Here is a 16,051-nt window from a genome sequence, read left to right on the forward strand (position 1 = left end):
AATTTATTCTCTCCAAGTTTTATTTCATTAGGTGGAATTGTGCTAGAAAACCCAGGTGTATTCTTCATAAAAATATAGATATATCCACAATTACAATTTTTGTCTATCACTGTATAGGCCTTTCAGTTTACTCCTCTAATATGTAATTATTGAGTTGACTCCCATATATAACAATGCAATAAATTCTGTAAACGTTTTAAGGTTCATAGATTGGCCCACTTCATAGGGTTGTTTCTAAGGCATCTTTTTGTCAGCAGATTAACTGGAAATAAAATGGGACACTGATACAGCATGACAGATATATCAGTGCTGAATAGACAAAGCAGAACAGAAGTAAAACTTCCTGGCTTACAAGCTATTATGTTGGGTTTTTTATTGCCGTCTTAGACAGAAATGGTTACTCTAAACTGCTTTTCATTTCAGAAAAGTCAGAATGCATGTTCATACAAACAATAAAATAACACAAATTTACAATGTCATTGGCATCCTCAGAGGAGCTGTGGAACCAGGTAAGCATTGGGTGCTTGAGGATTTTAATTCCTTCTTTTTTTTGTGTTTGGTGAAATTTTTCTTGTGTTTCAGGAAACTTGAAGTTTTAGATAGCCAGATAACACGGAATCTGAGAAACCCATAACAGTTTTCCTGTCTCTCTTATCACACTGTTTTTCCTTGGTGTTCCCAAGAGTATGTTTGAATGGTCATGCTAGAACAATACATGGTAGAGGACTTTTATAATGCCTATTATTTTACGGTAGGTTTCCTCTTGCATCATTCATACATTTTGCCTTGCAAGAATTAACACAATGCAAAGTATGGAAAACTGGTGATGATTTGGAACCTCAACATGCTGTTATTGATATGTAATAGCAGGCCTTATGCATGAAAAATTTCTGAAATGTGTTTATATATATTTATAAAATATATCTTGGCTTCACTTTTATTCTTCAGTAAAGTAAGCACTGGTATTAAACTTGATATTTCATCTCACACAAGTAAGGATGCAATCAAAGGAAATATGGGTAACCTAAACGCAGTTTTAATTAAAGACTGATGTTTTGTGTTTGTTTCCAGACAGATATATTATTTTAGGAGGTCATAGAGACTCTTGGGTATTTGGTGGTATTGATCCAACTACGGGTACAGCTGTTCTGCAGGAGGTTGTACGGAGTTTTGGTAAAATGAAGACAGAAGGTAACTCACTTATTACAGACATAAAATATTGGATATGGAAAACAGCAGCTTTGAGGAATTGTGTTGAATGTTCTCATAAGCAGTTGTGTTGATTCAACTTTTCACCTCTACAGAAAGTTGTATTTCTAGTTATGAAATATGCAAATTCAGTGAAAAGATGCATATGTAGCATTACATCTTAGTTGGCTGGATTTATTCTTTCATCTGTTTCATCAATGTCATAGTACCCTGTTGGCTGTCTGGAATGAAAATATTGCATTAAGATGAAATATCTCTGCAATAATGTGTTCCTCCAAGGAGTTTAAAGAGGACTTTTTTAAAGTGCTATTTAAAAAAAGTATTTCAAGTAACTATGGTGATCTTTCATTAGACTTTCTAACTTTAAGTTAAATTTTCAAGTTTAACAATGTGATTGCAGGTTGGAGACCTAAGAGAACTATTATTTTTGCCAGCTGGGATGCAGAAGAATTTGGATTGTTGGGTTCCACAGAATGGGCTGAGGTAAATAATAAAAAAAAAAGTGCAAAGGAAGCAAAACTTGGAAGTCTTTTGTAGGCATCTGCAGTACCCAGTGGTATCTATTCCTAGACTGCAATCAATAGCTTCAAGGTAAAACTGGAACACAACAGACTCTTTAAGGTACTGTGTGGCCTTTATATATTTACACAAATTACTTACCTAACTTCTTACAACGTAAGTATGCTAGTGCTTCTAGAATACAGAAGTCTACTGTGATTCAAGCTAATGTCCCTCAAGGATCTCTGTGTGGAAGTCTAGCCCTTCATTTAACAGAATGGTAGCATTTTATATGACCTAAATTTGTTTTATTTTCTAAATTTCTGTTTGAGAAATTCTTTAGTTTATAGAAACTAAAGTCCAGATTGTGTATCTGTGATCCATAAGCCACCAAGCCTTTTGTTTGGAAATTAATCCTTCTGGGTGATGGCAAAGATAGTAATTTATGAATGAATAGTTCGAAATTCCTGTGAAACTGTCTGTATCATAGAGACTTAGGGGCAGGGCAATCATTTAATTTTGCAGCTGCATCCCTGACTATATTCCTGACAGATAGAAGGATGTTAGGAAAATGAGAAGTGAGGTTCTGGACGTTTTATCTTCCTTTCCTTGTTGGGTATGTTCAGTTCTTAACCCTCTAAGTGGATTTGTTCAATTCCAGTAAGAAATATAGGTCTTATGAGAGTGTTCATTGCTTTGCTGTAGAAACCAAATTAGAAATAGAGAACACAGAAAATTGCCTGATGAAACATTTCTGCTGAACTATTGAAATTTGTTAGTACTGTTTTAACAAAAATGTGTTGTCTTGTTCTTCTGTTAGACTACTAGGTTATTTTGATATGTGGATAGAGCTTTCAAAACATATAAAATATTTAATCTTATTATTTTATTTTGTTCATTAACATGTATTTTAGTAAACTAAAAAATTACATAGCAAGATGACATATCTCAGAGGAGGGAGCAAAACCAGCAAGATGCTTCCAGGCATCAAAAGGATTCCGTCTTTTTTTTGGTAGCAAACCCAAGATTTCTGTTCCTTCGGAGTTCTGTTAATTCTGTCTCCCATAAACTGTTTGACTTTCAGCTGCAGTAGACTCTCTGCATCTTATTGAAGGCTTAAGGGACATTAGATGAAGAAAATGTAATTTAAATTGTCTTTAATATAATATACCGATCCAGCATTAAAGTTCCACCCAACTTGAGCTCCACTGTTAACAAAAGTTTTCTGTATGTAAAACTTTATTTGTGATTTCTTTGTCTGTGTATATGTGCACATATTTTGATGTTGTCAAGGAAAAACAGGCAATTGTTTTAACTATGAGGAATACAAAACAATGATACTTTAAAAAATCAATTTCTCTTGAGGAAGCCATGAATAAATTAGGAGTTCTTTCTGTGTTTCATTTGTTCACATATTGCTACTGTTGTTCTGTAGTGTTTTTTGTTCAATAATTTAATATCTAGTAATCTGTCATCCATTATTTCATGAAACAGTAGCTGTACTAGGTTAGAAAGCCATGAGCACAATTCATATATGAACTTCAGTGTTTTTATTTTTTTTTCCTTGCTTTATCTTGGTAGTGTGAATTTCTCCTCTTTGACACCGAAATTAGATTCAGTTTCTCTGGAGACATTCCTCACAGCTTACATTCATGTTTTCTGCAGCTGGTGGATCTGTCTTCTACTAAATCTTGATGAAAATTAACCCGTTATTTTCACTGTCTGCTGTGTAACAAAGAGACCTTGCAACAGTGGCAATACCCTTTTGTTATGTAAATAGTCTTCCCTGCTCATAAATGAAGGAATTTCTTTATGTTACAAGTTATGCTTTTGCATATATTCAAGGCCTCATGTACGCATGCTCCCTCCCTTCACATTCTTTTGCAGAATCTCCTCTACTGTTTCTTTTAAAAATATCAGTTTGTTATCAAGAAGTTATCAATTACCAATCCAAGTTTTAGTTCATAGTTTACAAATGATTAGTTGACTTTTAAATTGAATGAATCAAGTAACAATTACTAACCTAATTAGAGTATCTACCACAAAGCCAAGACTTAGTAAAATACCACTCACTGATTAGAATTTAAATTTCAAAGATAATTGCCAGTTTAAAAAAATTTAACATGTGCATATATATTTAGCATGAAAGCAATGCTTAGTTGACTTAAAACAGTCAGTCAAATTCATTTCAAAAGGAAGTGTCAGTGCTTTGACTCATAGCATTTTGCAATTGAAGAGTGTAGAAATGACAGGAGTAACTGATTCATCAGTGTTAAAATGGAGCTTACTGCTGAGAGTTCACATAAATAAAGAGAGATTAAAAGTGTGGAGGAATTCTGAGTCATGTATTGCATGCTCAGAAGCACTGCAAGTGCAGAGTTAAAGCACATGTATAATCTTAATTTATCCTTTTACAATGCTGTTCGGTAATTTTCCTGTTCCATCTTGCTCCTCTGTAATGCAGCAGACAGCACCTGCATTTTGTGAATGTTTTTTTTTCCAAATGAAGTCTCAGAAAGCAGGACTGAATTTCATAAGTCCAGATAATTGATCCATCCTTAAATATTAATATAATTAATAAGGTACATAGTACTGCTTTTCCTGACTGGGTTCTTAAAGGTAATACTGTAAAAAACAGTGCACTTAACCTGCTCTTGACTATATGTCACTAATTAAAAGTAATAACTACACTTCTACAACTCCAGGAAAATGCCAGAATCCTCCAGGAACGGGCAGTTGCTTACATCAACACAGATTCTTCTATAGAAGGTGTGTATTTTATTTTTAATTTCACCTTATTTCACAGATGTCACTTTTAATAGTTCACTGCATATTATTTATTGTATCCAGAGCTGGAAAACAGAAGATAAGTAGTGTGATGTTCGGAATAATTGTAGCAAATACAGAATTAAGTGGAGAGTGAGAATAATTTCTCATGTTGCTTTCTTGTTGCAAATAACACCATCCATGAACTTCAGCCCACATCTGGTGTCCACAATATCCTGGAACTATTCTGTGCTAATGAACTGATAGTGCTGAATGTTAAACTCTCTTTAAACTGCATTAGCTTTCATTTACAATTACAGTTTAAATACATGGCAGACTGTTGCTTGTTCTATTAGCAGCTCCACCTCCTTTTCCTGTAGAATTACACTGCTTTGGAACACTGTAATTTATAACAATCCCAAGACAATTTGTGTCAAGACCTTAGGCTAAGATTTTGTGGGAATGCAAAGTCATTTTGGTATTGTAGGCCACTGTGGTTACCTTTGCTTATTGCTGTGAACAGGGTTGACATGCAGGGAGTAACTTATGTATTATGGCAGGGCTCTCCTGGAGAAATAAGCATTGAAGAGTGTTTCACTAAAAGCTGATACACCATTACCCAATTTATTATGCCCTTCAGATTCTGAGAAGAATCTGGCATACATGGATGCTGCTTAGAACCTGGACTTTGAATTTTGAGCCCAAGACTGTGACCTAAATCACAAAATTCTTCTGAAATTATACTGAGCTTTATTAGAAAAGGGCTTCGCGTGCTGTTGTCTGTGTTGAAATAATAGTCAGAAAAGTCCTGTGAAGCTTTCCTGCATCAGAACCTCAGTTACTTAAGGCATTGCTCTTCCCATGTTAAACCCAGCTTTTTGAGCTTACTGTATGTGAATCAGTGGATGTCAACAGGCATATTTAAGAACTCTTTTTATTCCTGTCAGATGAAAATTTTGTCTGTCACAAAAGTATTGGAAAGGAAGAAAAGCCAAACCCAGTTTCTAAATGCTCAGTTGGAGTTGGGGTATAGGGAGGGTTAGAGCTGTTCCTTCAATTATGCAGCCTACATGCTGTGTAAAAAGTAGAGCAGAATTTCACGCCTAGAAGATCTCACAAATGAAATAATAGCTTTACAACTTCTCCATATTCTCAGCATGGATTGTAACACATATTTCTTAGTTGGTTTGCAGCCAACATGCTGCTGCCTTAACAATTTTCTTCCAGACCTTGATTATTCAAACATGCCTTGTGCTTTATGCATTAAAGAAAATGTGAAAATAAAACCACTGGAAAAGAAATATGTAATAATGAAAATAATACCGTATCCAGTGTACTGACTGAACTATCTTGGACATCTTACACCTGATGGAGCATTAAATGCCCCTGTAGAGCCATAGTATCCCTGTACTCTGGCGATTATTTTGTTTATCATCATAACATTCTCCACAGCACTTCTTATGTCATGTTTTGGGCAGCAAATTATTTCTACTTATTCTTCTTTAGCAATGAAAAGAAGAATAGTAGGTCATCTGTATGAGCACTTTTGTGACTTTAATTGCCAGTTCTCAAATGTGGACCCTCCTTGAAAATGTAATTAACACAATCTAGTATTTTTTTCATCATCTTGGGATTTTCTGTAATTGTCAATCTGGTCCTCTTGTGAGTACTCACTGTGCAAAGATGACCCAAAGGTCTAAAGCCATATCAAAATCTCATAACAATGTTATCAGAGAGCTTATATTTTACTATGTCTGAGAATTCTCACCCGTCTTACTCTCTTTTTTGTTGGCTGTATTTGAGGGTGGAGGTGTTTGCCCAGTTCCAGTCCAGTGGCTATAGTCTATAGAGGGCACTGCTTTAAACTCCTGCCTGTCTCTGAAGAGGAGATAATTTATTTTTGATGAGGCTCTTGCTGCTGTAACTGGCAGCTTCAGCGCGAGATACTTTCCCAGCTCAACATACCCCACAGGCAGTGTGGAAGCCTCATGGGTGTTAAATGCAGAAGCCACAGCATGGTGGTGAAAGGGAAGATAATTAAGTAGAGAAAACCAGAAAATCTCAATTTTTGTAATAAGAGAAGAAGCAGCTCCACTGAAAAACTTCTTAAAACATTTTCCAGGGAATATGTCATTCCTCCTGCACAGTTCCTGAATGCACTAACTTTAGTTTTAACATCCTACAAGTAGTGGGATGTTACTGTTTTCTTCTGTTTAGTACAAGCTTTGAGGAGCATTGGAGTGACAAGGGCTTGTAGCTAATGAGGGATAGTTGGGTGTATTTTAGAACTGTGGGAAGGCTTAATTACATTACTGTGTATGTACCAATACCTCATTGTCACATACTAGCAGTCGCTTATACAATGTGTCCAAACAGTCTATTTTGGTATGTATTCTGAGGCAAGATAATTTCTTGCCTTGGAGTCAAAAGGTTTATCTAAGAAGGGACTGCAGGGTTTAATTCACAAAGAAGATGATGCCACTGTTAAATGAAGGGAAAATTTCTATGTCTTTGTTTCATTTTCAGGTAACTACACATTAAGAGTTGACTGCACACCTCTTCTCTACAAACTGGTGTATAATCTGACAAAAGAGGTACAGAATCAGACTGTTTATTATTTGTGAGTTCCTAAGAATGTGAAACTGCAAGTTTATTGGACAAGATTGAATTATTGAATAATATTAGATTTATCTTATCACTGTGGTGGAAAAATCTTGATCCCATCAAAATCAACAGCAAATCATCCCATCTCTGATGCACAGTCCAGGCTCACAGTTCTTCAGTATTCTTAGAAAGGCTGAAATATGTCACTGACTGAAGTGGAATATTGTTTGTAATATATAGGAAAAGTAATAACAATATAATAAGATAATAAAACAATTGAGCAAGATCAATTCTCTAAAGTGATAAGCATTCAAAGAAATAAATTTTGCATTTTAAATTCCTGTTTCATGTGCCAAAGAGAATCTGTTCATTTTCACATTGGCTAGCTACCTTTTTTCTGTCTTCCCACTGCATGTCCTTCATATCTAACTGAGCCCCTGAAATACTGTGATAAGGGATTGAGCAGATCAGATGCATTTGCATTATGCAAGTGATCTAATCATGTCTCCTTAGCTTTCATCTCTCGTGGTGAATGATCTTAAGGCTGAAAGATTGTGATTCATTAAAGCATGAAACTTCATTGGCCATATGAGGAGCTAACCAGTCAAGGAATCCAGCATGAGCTATTGTCATTATCCTCAGATCTGGATTCATCTCAATTAACAGAAGAACTCTCTGACTTCAGCAATGTAGGCTCTCTTTAAAGAAAATGGGTAGAAATAGGTGCCTTTGGGATGAGATTCATGTGACCAAATGTGTTTGTCTACACTTGTGTATACAGAACTCTCAAAATATTTTTTCTCCAGATATCAAGGGAAATCAAGTGACTTGGTCCATTGTAAAAACCTTCACTGTAAAGGCACTTAATAACATGTCTCCAGCTACTCTTCTCCCATCCTGTTAGATGCATTCATCTTGAGTTATTTTCAAATGCAATACACTTCCTTTCACACTGGAAACACCATGATTTTTATCTGAGGCAGTTTATATGTGCTATTCCCATATATTCCTTTTATTTTCTACTGTTTATTATCTTCTTTTCCTGTCTTGCTCTTCCTTCTTTGCTGAGGAAGAAGCTGTGCTTGTTCAAATGTTAGCTGTTATTCTTTGCACACTGAAGGGCATTCTAGTTCACCTATAAAAATTTCTACGTCCCTAGTGCTGCAGGGCCCTGGATAAAATAGTTTACTTTCTATCCACAGCAAGCCAATTATCCCAGGACATGTTTTTCTGCAGAAGATAAAAAAAAAAAGTAAAAAAAAAAAAAAACCATGCTCTGGGCTAAAAGTAGTACTTCACTCTTGATCTTTAGTGAACTATTCAGCTATTGCTAGGTTTGAGTAGAAAAATTCCATTGAAGTAGCATACAAGTACTTGAGGCGGGCTTTTTTTTTATTGAGAATGTTCCTATTCAGTGCTATGTAAGCTTTTAACAGTAGAGGCATAATGTAAACAACTGAAAACCTGACAGCTATTTCATAATTCCACCCTGTCTCCCTGCTAAAAAGCTCCTAGAAGCGTGTTATATTCATCCATATTCTTCACAGCTCCATTTGTAAAGGGGATGATTATCTTGCATTTGAGAGTTGACAATGAAGTCTTATTATTTCTTGAACACCTTAAAGCCTCTGTTGGAACATCATAGATTTTTTTCTTGTTAGCTTGTTATAGACAAAACCTGCAACTACTTTTTCTTTTCCATTGTTCCACAGAGCAGGATTCTGCAACAACATTCTCATTCTCTGCTGTTTTCTGCTTTCTGTATGCAGTCAAAGAGCACTTTACCAGTTTTATCTTATTTTCTTTGTCTCAAGAATGTCATCTACAATCCTTTTTTTTCCCTTTTGCAAATTTTTTAGTGGTCTCACTAACTTAAGTTTGAGACAACCCTTGCCACATTTTTCTAGAGCAGTTGTCCTTTTTTTTTTTTTTTTTTTTTTCCCCCTGGGATGCCTCTTATCTTTACAAAGGAAATAAATCATGGTTCAGTTTTCACAATGGTTCACATTGTAATTTGATTTTTCAAACCATCTTTCATTTAGCAATCTTTATATGCTACCCGTGATCTCCTGTGATCCACGAGTCTCAGGTTGTGAAACCTTTCTCTAGAACATTTAAGCTTGTTTGAACTTTTCTGTAAGATCGTTCATAAGAGGTTGTTGGAATTTCTCCAAGTAAAAAGATGCTTTGATGGATTCTTGGAGAGAAATCAGAGATACCAGAGCATGTTTGCTGAAGGACCACTTCTAGCTGGGACACTCTTTTTGTCAGCATAGAAACATGTATACAGATGACTAATAGACCTTGTAGAAAGATGGCACATATTTTAGTTGGCTCACTGCTTCTAACATCACAGTATAGAATTCCTTGTAGGGTTTAAACACCTTTATTTTGCAGATCTCTATGGATTCCAGTGAATTGGATTAGCAAAAGAGAGAAAAACAATAGCAACAAGTAGAACAGGGATGCTCTGTTTAGCAGAAGGGAATGCTTAATTTTCTCTGCTTTTTTCTTCACTTACATTTAGTTAGCTTCTTGTAAAGATAACCAAAGACTACAGTATGTACCTTTGCTAATTGCTTGTGTCTTTCTTGCTAATCTTAGAAAAAAACACTGATTTCTATAAGGGATAGAAGGACTTAAGGCAGAAAGATTATATTTGTAGCTTTGTGATATACACGTAGAACCCTCAGCCCATTAAGTTTTTGCATATTCTGCTTTTTAGTTTCCTGAACAGGAATAATGAGGTCCTGTGCACCTCAGGAGTCCTAGTTAATTCTTGGAAACAGCATAAATGAGACCAAAATGTTCCTTATGCATTGCATTAGGCTTTCGTGTAGGCTTGAATTCTATTCAGAAAGCCCACTATGTGAAAGAACATTAGTGCAGATGTGGGTGATTATGCATGCCCAAAAGAAAGTTATTTCTGTTCATATTAAAGAGTCCAACACCCAGTTATCCAGCATCCCACGATCTCTTTTCTTTTCTTGTTTTTTAGTGAGCCACTTCTCACCAAAAAAATGTAGTGTACCTATGAAGTGTCATCTTTCAAGGAGTTCTGCATTTGAGTGTGGTGCTCAGGATACATATGAGGCATTTAGATGTTGAAAGTATTTTTTGGCCCTGCTCTGCTGCTAGGCTTTAGACAATTGGTCACCACTGGCCAGTATCTGCAATATCCCACTCCAGTTCCCCTGTTCCGATCACCACTTCACAATTTATACTTACAGAAATCCTCATTTTCCCTTGAGGTTGCAATAAGCTTATGCTCATTCTAGATCTGGATCTAAATCAGAACAAATAGTATGCTTTGCAAGGCTCTCAGTGTTGTATGAAAAAGCTAGCCGATGTTTTTTACATGACCAGAACTGTCAGAATAACATCTCTGCCAGAGCATGGAGTACGTTTGCTCCTGTATGTCAGAGTTCAGCTTGCTCCTATTAATGTGCCATTTTCAATTTAGTCCTAGAACTTGATCAAAGTGCTCTGAAAATGACAGCAGCCACACAGTTACTTCACTAGGTTGTTATTTTTCTGCTAGCTGCTGACATAATCTCAGAGGTCAGAACTCTTTTCGATTTTCAATTTGGAGTCTGTATGTTTTTCAATACAGAATTTAAGTCTCGACTATACTGTGGGACTTTGTACTTAGCCATGAACATTTATACATTCTATTTTGGGGAAAAAAAAATAAATCCCAATCCTCTGCACATCATAACTGATTTATATGTAAAGGACCTTTTGTGTTAGATATTGTTTAAGTGTAGATGGAAACTGGGGCCCAAGTCTTGATTTTTTTTTTTTACCTCTGCCACAGATTTTCTAAGGCCTTTGGTCAACTTATCTTATGCTTTTTCATTGTTATCCTGGCTGTATGATGGTTGTACTAGTACTTACCTTTCCTGTCCTGGTTACACAGCTTTTTGATTTTATTAAGGTAAGGGTGGGACCTACATTTGTACATACAGTGTGTTGCACCGTGGTGCTCCAGTCTTGATTGAGTCCCTTTGACACTGCTGTAGTATAGTTAATGACTGGGTCTGACCCTTCCTTCTAGCATAATTCTTTTGTACTCTTCCTATAGAAAAAGCAGATGAATTTCAAGCTCAGACAGCTGCGAGAATATTGCTGCTGTGCGGGGCAAACCTCTACAGGTTAGGGCTGTCATCTCCCCTTGCCTGCTGACAGGAAAGCAGATGGGACATCCTAGTTGCTGGAGGATTTCCATACTGTTATATATGCTATTGTGTGTGTTCTTACACAGTGCTAAAATAAGGTGGTAAAAAGTCCTAGAAATCCCCAGGATCCACTTCTTCCAGAGGCGGATGAGCTCCAGCTAGTGTCCCTGAACTTTTAACCTGTCCTTCCCCCCTGTCTGTGGATGGTTCCAAGTTCCTCTGATATGTTATTCATGTTTGGGATCCATAAATTTATATAAAAAAATGTAAATAGTGTATGTGTACTTCCCTGCATGCAGCAGTGCTGTTGATTAAGAATGATGCAGATAACTCTAAGGGTCTCCTTTGATAACGAATTGAGTTAAAGGTACTTAAAATGAGATTATCATATTTCCCTCTCCAGATTTTAAGCCCTGATGAGGGTTATGAAAATAAGTCTCTTTATGAGAGTTGGCTTGAGAAAGATCCGGCAGCTGATAATAATGGCTATCCCAGGTAAGCTGTTAAACTGTTTTTTTCTTTCCCAATATTTTCATCTTATCATAGCATGGCTACCTTCCAGAATTTTTCAAGATTGGCTACAGATGACAGCAATAGAAAACCTTTTAGTACACGGTGACTCTCTAGCAATATCTTTTAAAGTAAAATAAAATAATATTTTATGACTTTTTTCTAATGATGGTGGTATCTATGTCTGCTGTAAAATGAAACCTCACACTTTTTAAAGGCCTTTTATTACTAGAAAAGCAATTTGGAAAGCAATCAAAAAAGAGCAGGGCAGGGAAAAATATCAAAATATGGTTAAGTCACCCTACAAGACAGGATAATATCAAAATTGTTAGGATTAGCAAATCCTCAGTTGAAAGAAACTGCCTAGAGCAGTAATTAAAAAGCTCTCATGATGCCTATTCTTTGTTCATTCAGTGGATATAAATGTAATACATTACAAAACTGTATCTGAAGGTATTAAAACTTCATATTTGAAAGTATTAAACCTCCAAACCACTCTTTTGAGCCTGTGACTTGTAGGGCTAAATCTTCATGACTTGGCATTACTCACATAAGGTAAATAGGATCATAGAGTAGTTTGGGTTGGAGGGGACCTAAAAGATCATCCAGTTCCAACCCCCCTGCCATGGGCAGGGACATCCCACTAGATCAGGCTGCCCAAGGCCCCTTCCAACCTGGCCTTGAACACCTCAAGGGATGGGGCAGCCACAGCTTCCCTGGGCAACCTGTGCCAGTGCCTCACCACTCTCATGGCGAAGAAATTCTTCCTTATATCTAGTCTAGAACTGCCCCTTTGTGTGAGTTGAACAAAAGGTTCTGCATGTATTACCCTGTTTTTCAGCTCTCACTGAGATTTAATCTTTTGGAAAAAGGTGCCAAATTTGAAATTTCTCAGCTAATACAAGTAGTTCCTTGCAGAAATTTATATTAAAAGAACTTTAGCCAAGTTGTTTTTCTTTTTTAAGCCAAGGAACACCAGTTATTCACAAGACTGGACATATAAATCTAAAGCTGAATTAAAAAAAAAAATATTTGAAAATGGTTACTATGTTACATCTTTAGTATTGTTATTTTCTTTTCCTCTGTCTTGCCGCACCTACCCAGCAGATGGCAATATTTACTTGTAAGTAATATGCTAATTGTCTTCTGCAGCAGAAATTATTTATCAGTCTTTGATTCTACTATGGAATATGCCAAGTGTATAAACACATCAGTCATCATGTGTGTTGCTGCCCAATTCATATTAGCTTGGAAATAGATGATTAATGTTTTAAGATTGTAGAGATGTCTGATCATTTTATGGCTCTTGTGCATAGTCTATACTTCTTTTTAAAACGTGGTCAGTTTCATAAGCAGGATTGTTGCCTTTAAAAGATCTTCTTATTAATACAGGGTAATAAATTAGTGTGCTAGAATGAAATCAGTTAGAGTAATTAAGCTTGCCACTCATCTCATCTCTGACCTTACTGGGGTCCCTGATGTGCCCTCCACAAGAACTGACCTCCATTTCTTTGAAAAATCTACATTTTGCATAAATTACTACCATACTATAAAGTAATCACTCTTACTAAGATGTTGTCTTTCCTATGCGTAGAATAAACAAACTGGGATCAGGCAGTGATTTTGAAGCTTACTTTCAGCGACTGGGAATCGCATCAGGCAGAGTCCGTTATACCAAGAATAGAGTAAGTCTTCCAGATTACTTAAAGAAATTTGATAGTGCTGAGCAGTCGTTTTTTAAAAGCATTTATTCACAATTAATAAAAAAGCTTCAAAGAATCACTGACTGGTTAGTATATCTGTGCCATTTCTTAATTTAGCAAGAAACCTAAAACATATTTCTATACACAGTGATGTGTATATTCTATAGGCTGTCAAGTTCATAGCAAGTTACTTACAGAATCTGATTGGAGGTGTATATTTCCTTCCATTATACTACTTGTAGGCTCCTTAGTTTACACATTTCCCTTGACTGTGTTCAGAAATAACTACACAAGATAGAAAGGGGCCATAATTGAGGACTTCTGCTATCCAACCCCCCGAAGTGTTTTCCAATTATAGTGAAGGCAGGTGTGTGTACATAAGGAGAAGGAAGCCTGCTCACTTAATCTTGTGCAACAGTCTCTGGATTCATGTTGGTGTTGTTTTTTAAAATGAATACAAAAAAAAATGTGCTTTGTAGCAAATACCTTTTATGATTTGGGAACTGTTGTTAAGTGATCAATACATCCCTTAACTGCCGTTAGAATTCAGGGCATTGACAAATTTGCTTGCTCTTTTTCAGAAAGCAGACAAGTTCAGCAATTATCCTGTGTATCACACTGTGTATGACACCTTTGAGTTAGTGGAAAAGTTTTATGACCCCACCTTCAAGAAACAGCTAACAATTGCCCAGTTACGAGGCAAACTGGTTTATGAACTGGCAGATTCCCAGGTCATTCCATTCGACTGTAGAGATTATGGAGAGGCCTTAAAAGGATATAGCAATAGAATTTATAAATTGGCCGAGAAACATGAAGAACAGCTGAAAACTTACAAAGTATCATTTGGTGAGTAATAGCCACAAGACTATTTCTCAAATGCATTAGTTAGAATTCTGCAAGGACATATTATATCTGTCATAACTCTAAAACTGAATTCTGTGCTTTCCTGTTTCAATTCTGCCATCATAATAAAGAGCTTATTTTTTTTTTCTAAATGTAACACAAGCTTAACACATTATTGTCTAGATGAGAAGGCTACAACAATTTTCATGTATATTTTTAATTATGGGCATTTTTACAGTTCTCATAAACAGTCATGAGCCACAGTCAAATGCAGAACAAAAAGATACATCAGCCTGCTTCTCACTTTCTAACATAAAAAAGAGGAGTTAAATGTTTATGACAACTGCCTGGAACTTGAGAGACACGGGTGCCTATTCCTCCTCAGCCAAAGACTTTGTCTGACTCTGGGAAACTTGCTTACCATCTCTCTCAGTGCCTAGTTACCAGTTTTAGGCAACAGAAGCATATATTTAGCTCCTCTGCACAAATATATCCATTTGCTGAGCACTTGAACACATTGCAATGAAACAAATAAAACAGGTTAGAAGCAGAAGAGTGCTCTGGATCCCAGGTTAGGATAGCTTCCACAGTAATTTTCTCACTCTTCCTCTCTCTTCTTTCTTCTTGCCTCATTCATGTTTCTGTACCGAGGAGGGTTTTCCCTCAGTCCTAATTCACTTGCTATCTAAGGAACCTATGGCTTAGAGACATTAACTAGCTTTTTCAAGATGCAGTACTCTTCTGGGTTGTGTGAAACATTAGAAGTAACTGAAACGGAATGCTCATTTGGGGAGAAATAAATACAACTTTTAAAACTTCATGTAATGGCTTAGGTGAGAAATTCTTGCTTATTTTGAAAAGTCGCCCTTTTTTGCAAACAGGTCACTCAAGACATGCCTTGAATGATGGATCATCTGGTCTGAGTTTTTGCAAAACACAAGGATTTATTTCCATTTGCTCTTGTTTACTGCAGCATATCTTATAAGGAAATACCAAGTTTGGACATTATTTTTTGCAGTAGCAAAATTTCTGTTAAATCATTTTCATTGGTTTTCTTCCTCATTTCAGATTAGAAGCTACCCAAATTACCTTATGACCAAAGCATCTATTTTTGTTCCCAGATTCTTGAAGCAATCTTATTTTTAGCCTTTTTCCCCAAGCATCACTTAACCTTCTCCTTAATAACTTTATAGATATGTCACTTTTACCAGTTTTTCACAAGGCGTATTTTTTAGCCTGAAAAGACTCTTCTCTGATGCCTGATCAGTTTTAAGTTATTTCTTGAATTAAACCAAATATAAACATATATATATTCTAAATAGATATATATTTAAAAAATCTATTACACCAGAGTGCAGTAAAATGTATAGGTAGTTTTTACAGTACTGTGAAAATGAAAATTCCTTTCACTCAGAATTTTCATAGAATTAACTTGGCAACAGTGAATGTCAGTAAATTGTTATTCAAGCCTAAATAAATCACATAATTGTCTTTCAAAGTAGTAGATTAAGTATTTTATTTGCCTTTGGATTCGCATTTCAGCAGCTCCTCTACAACAGTGAAGGCTGGAAACCTTTTTTCATTAAACATGTACTTGTGGTCATATGCTATCAGGAATGTTTGCAAGGAGAAATAAAAAAGAAATGTGATATTTTCTAGAAAAAAAACCCCAAAACTGACATCACTAAGTAGCTAGTGAACACGAGGACAAATTCTCTTACATATTTTCAGGTGGCTATT

General features: G+C 36.0%; 1 protein-coding gene across 3 annotated transcripts in view; it reads left to right on the plus strand.

The window, feature by feature from the left end:
- Nucleotides 1–16,051, plus strand: part of LOC138735363 (N-acetylated-alpha-linked acidic dipeptidase 2-like) — a 32,991-nt gene that overhangs the window by 12,100 nt on the left and 4,840 nt on the right. For all 3 annotated transcript variants that reach the window (XM_069883318.1, XM_069883319.1, XM_069883320.1), the window contains 8 exons: nucleotides 424–509; nucleotides 1,072–1,191; nucleotides 1,610–1,692; nucleotides 4,413–4,476; nucleotides 7,000–7,067; nucleotides 11,659–11,750; nucleotides 13,360–13,450; nucleotides 14,050–14,314. In XM_069883318.1, the coding sequence (XP_069739419.1) occupies nucleotides 424–509; nucleotides 1,072–1,191; nucleotides 1,610–1,692; nucleotides 4,413–4,476; nucleotides 7,000–7,067; nucleotides 11,659–11,750; nucleotides 13,360–13,450; nucleotides 14,050–14,314 (869 nt within the window). The remainder of the gene's footprint in view (nucleotides 1–423; nucleotides 510–1,071; nucleotides 1,192–1,609; nucleotides 1,693–4,412; nucleotides 4,477–6,999; nucleotides 7,068–11,658; nucleotides 11,751–13,359; nucleotides 13,451–14,049; nucleotides 14,315–16,051) is intronic.

Source organism: Phaenicophaeus curvirostris, chromosome 1, assembly GCF_032191515.1.
Source record: "Phaenicophaeus curvirostris isolate KB17595 chromosome 1, BPBGC_Pcur_1.0, whole genome shotgun sequence".
Lineage (NCBI taxonomy): Eukaryota > Metazoa > Chordata > Aves > Cuculiformes > Cuculidae > Phaenicophaeus > Phaenicophaeus curvirostris.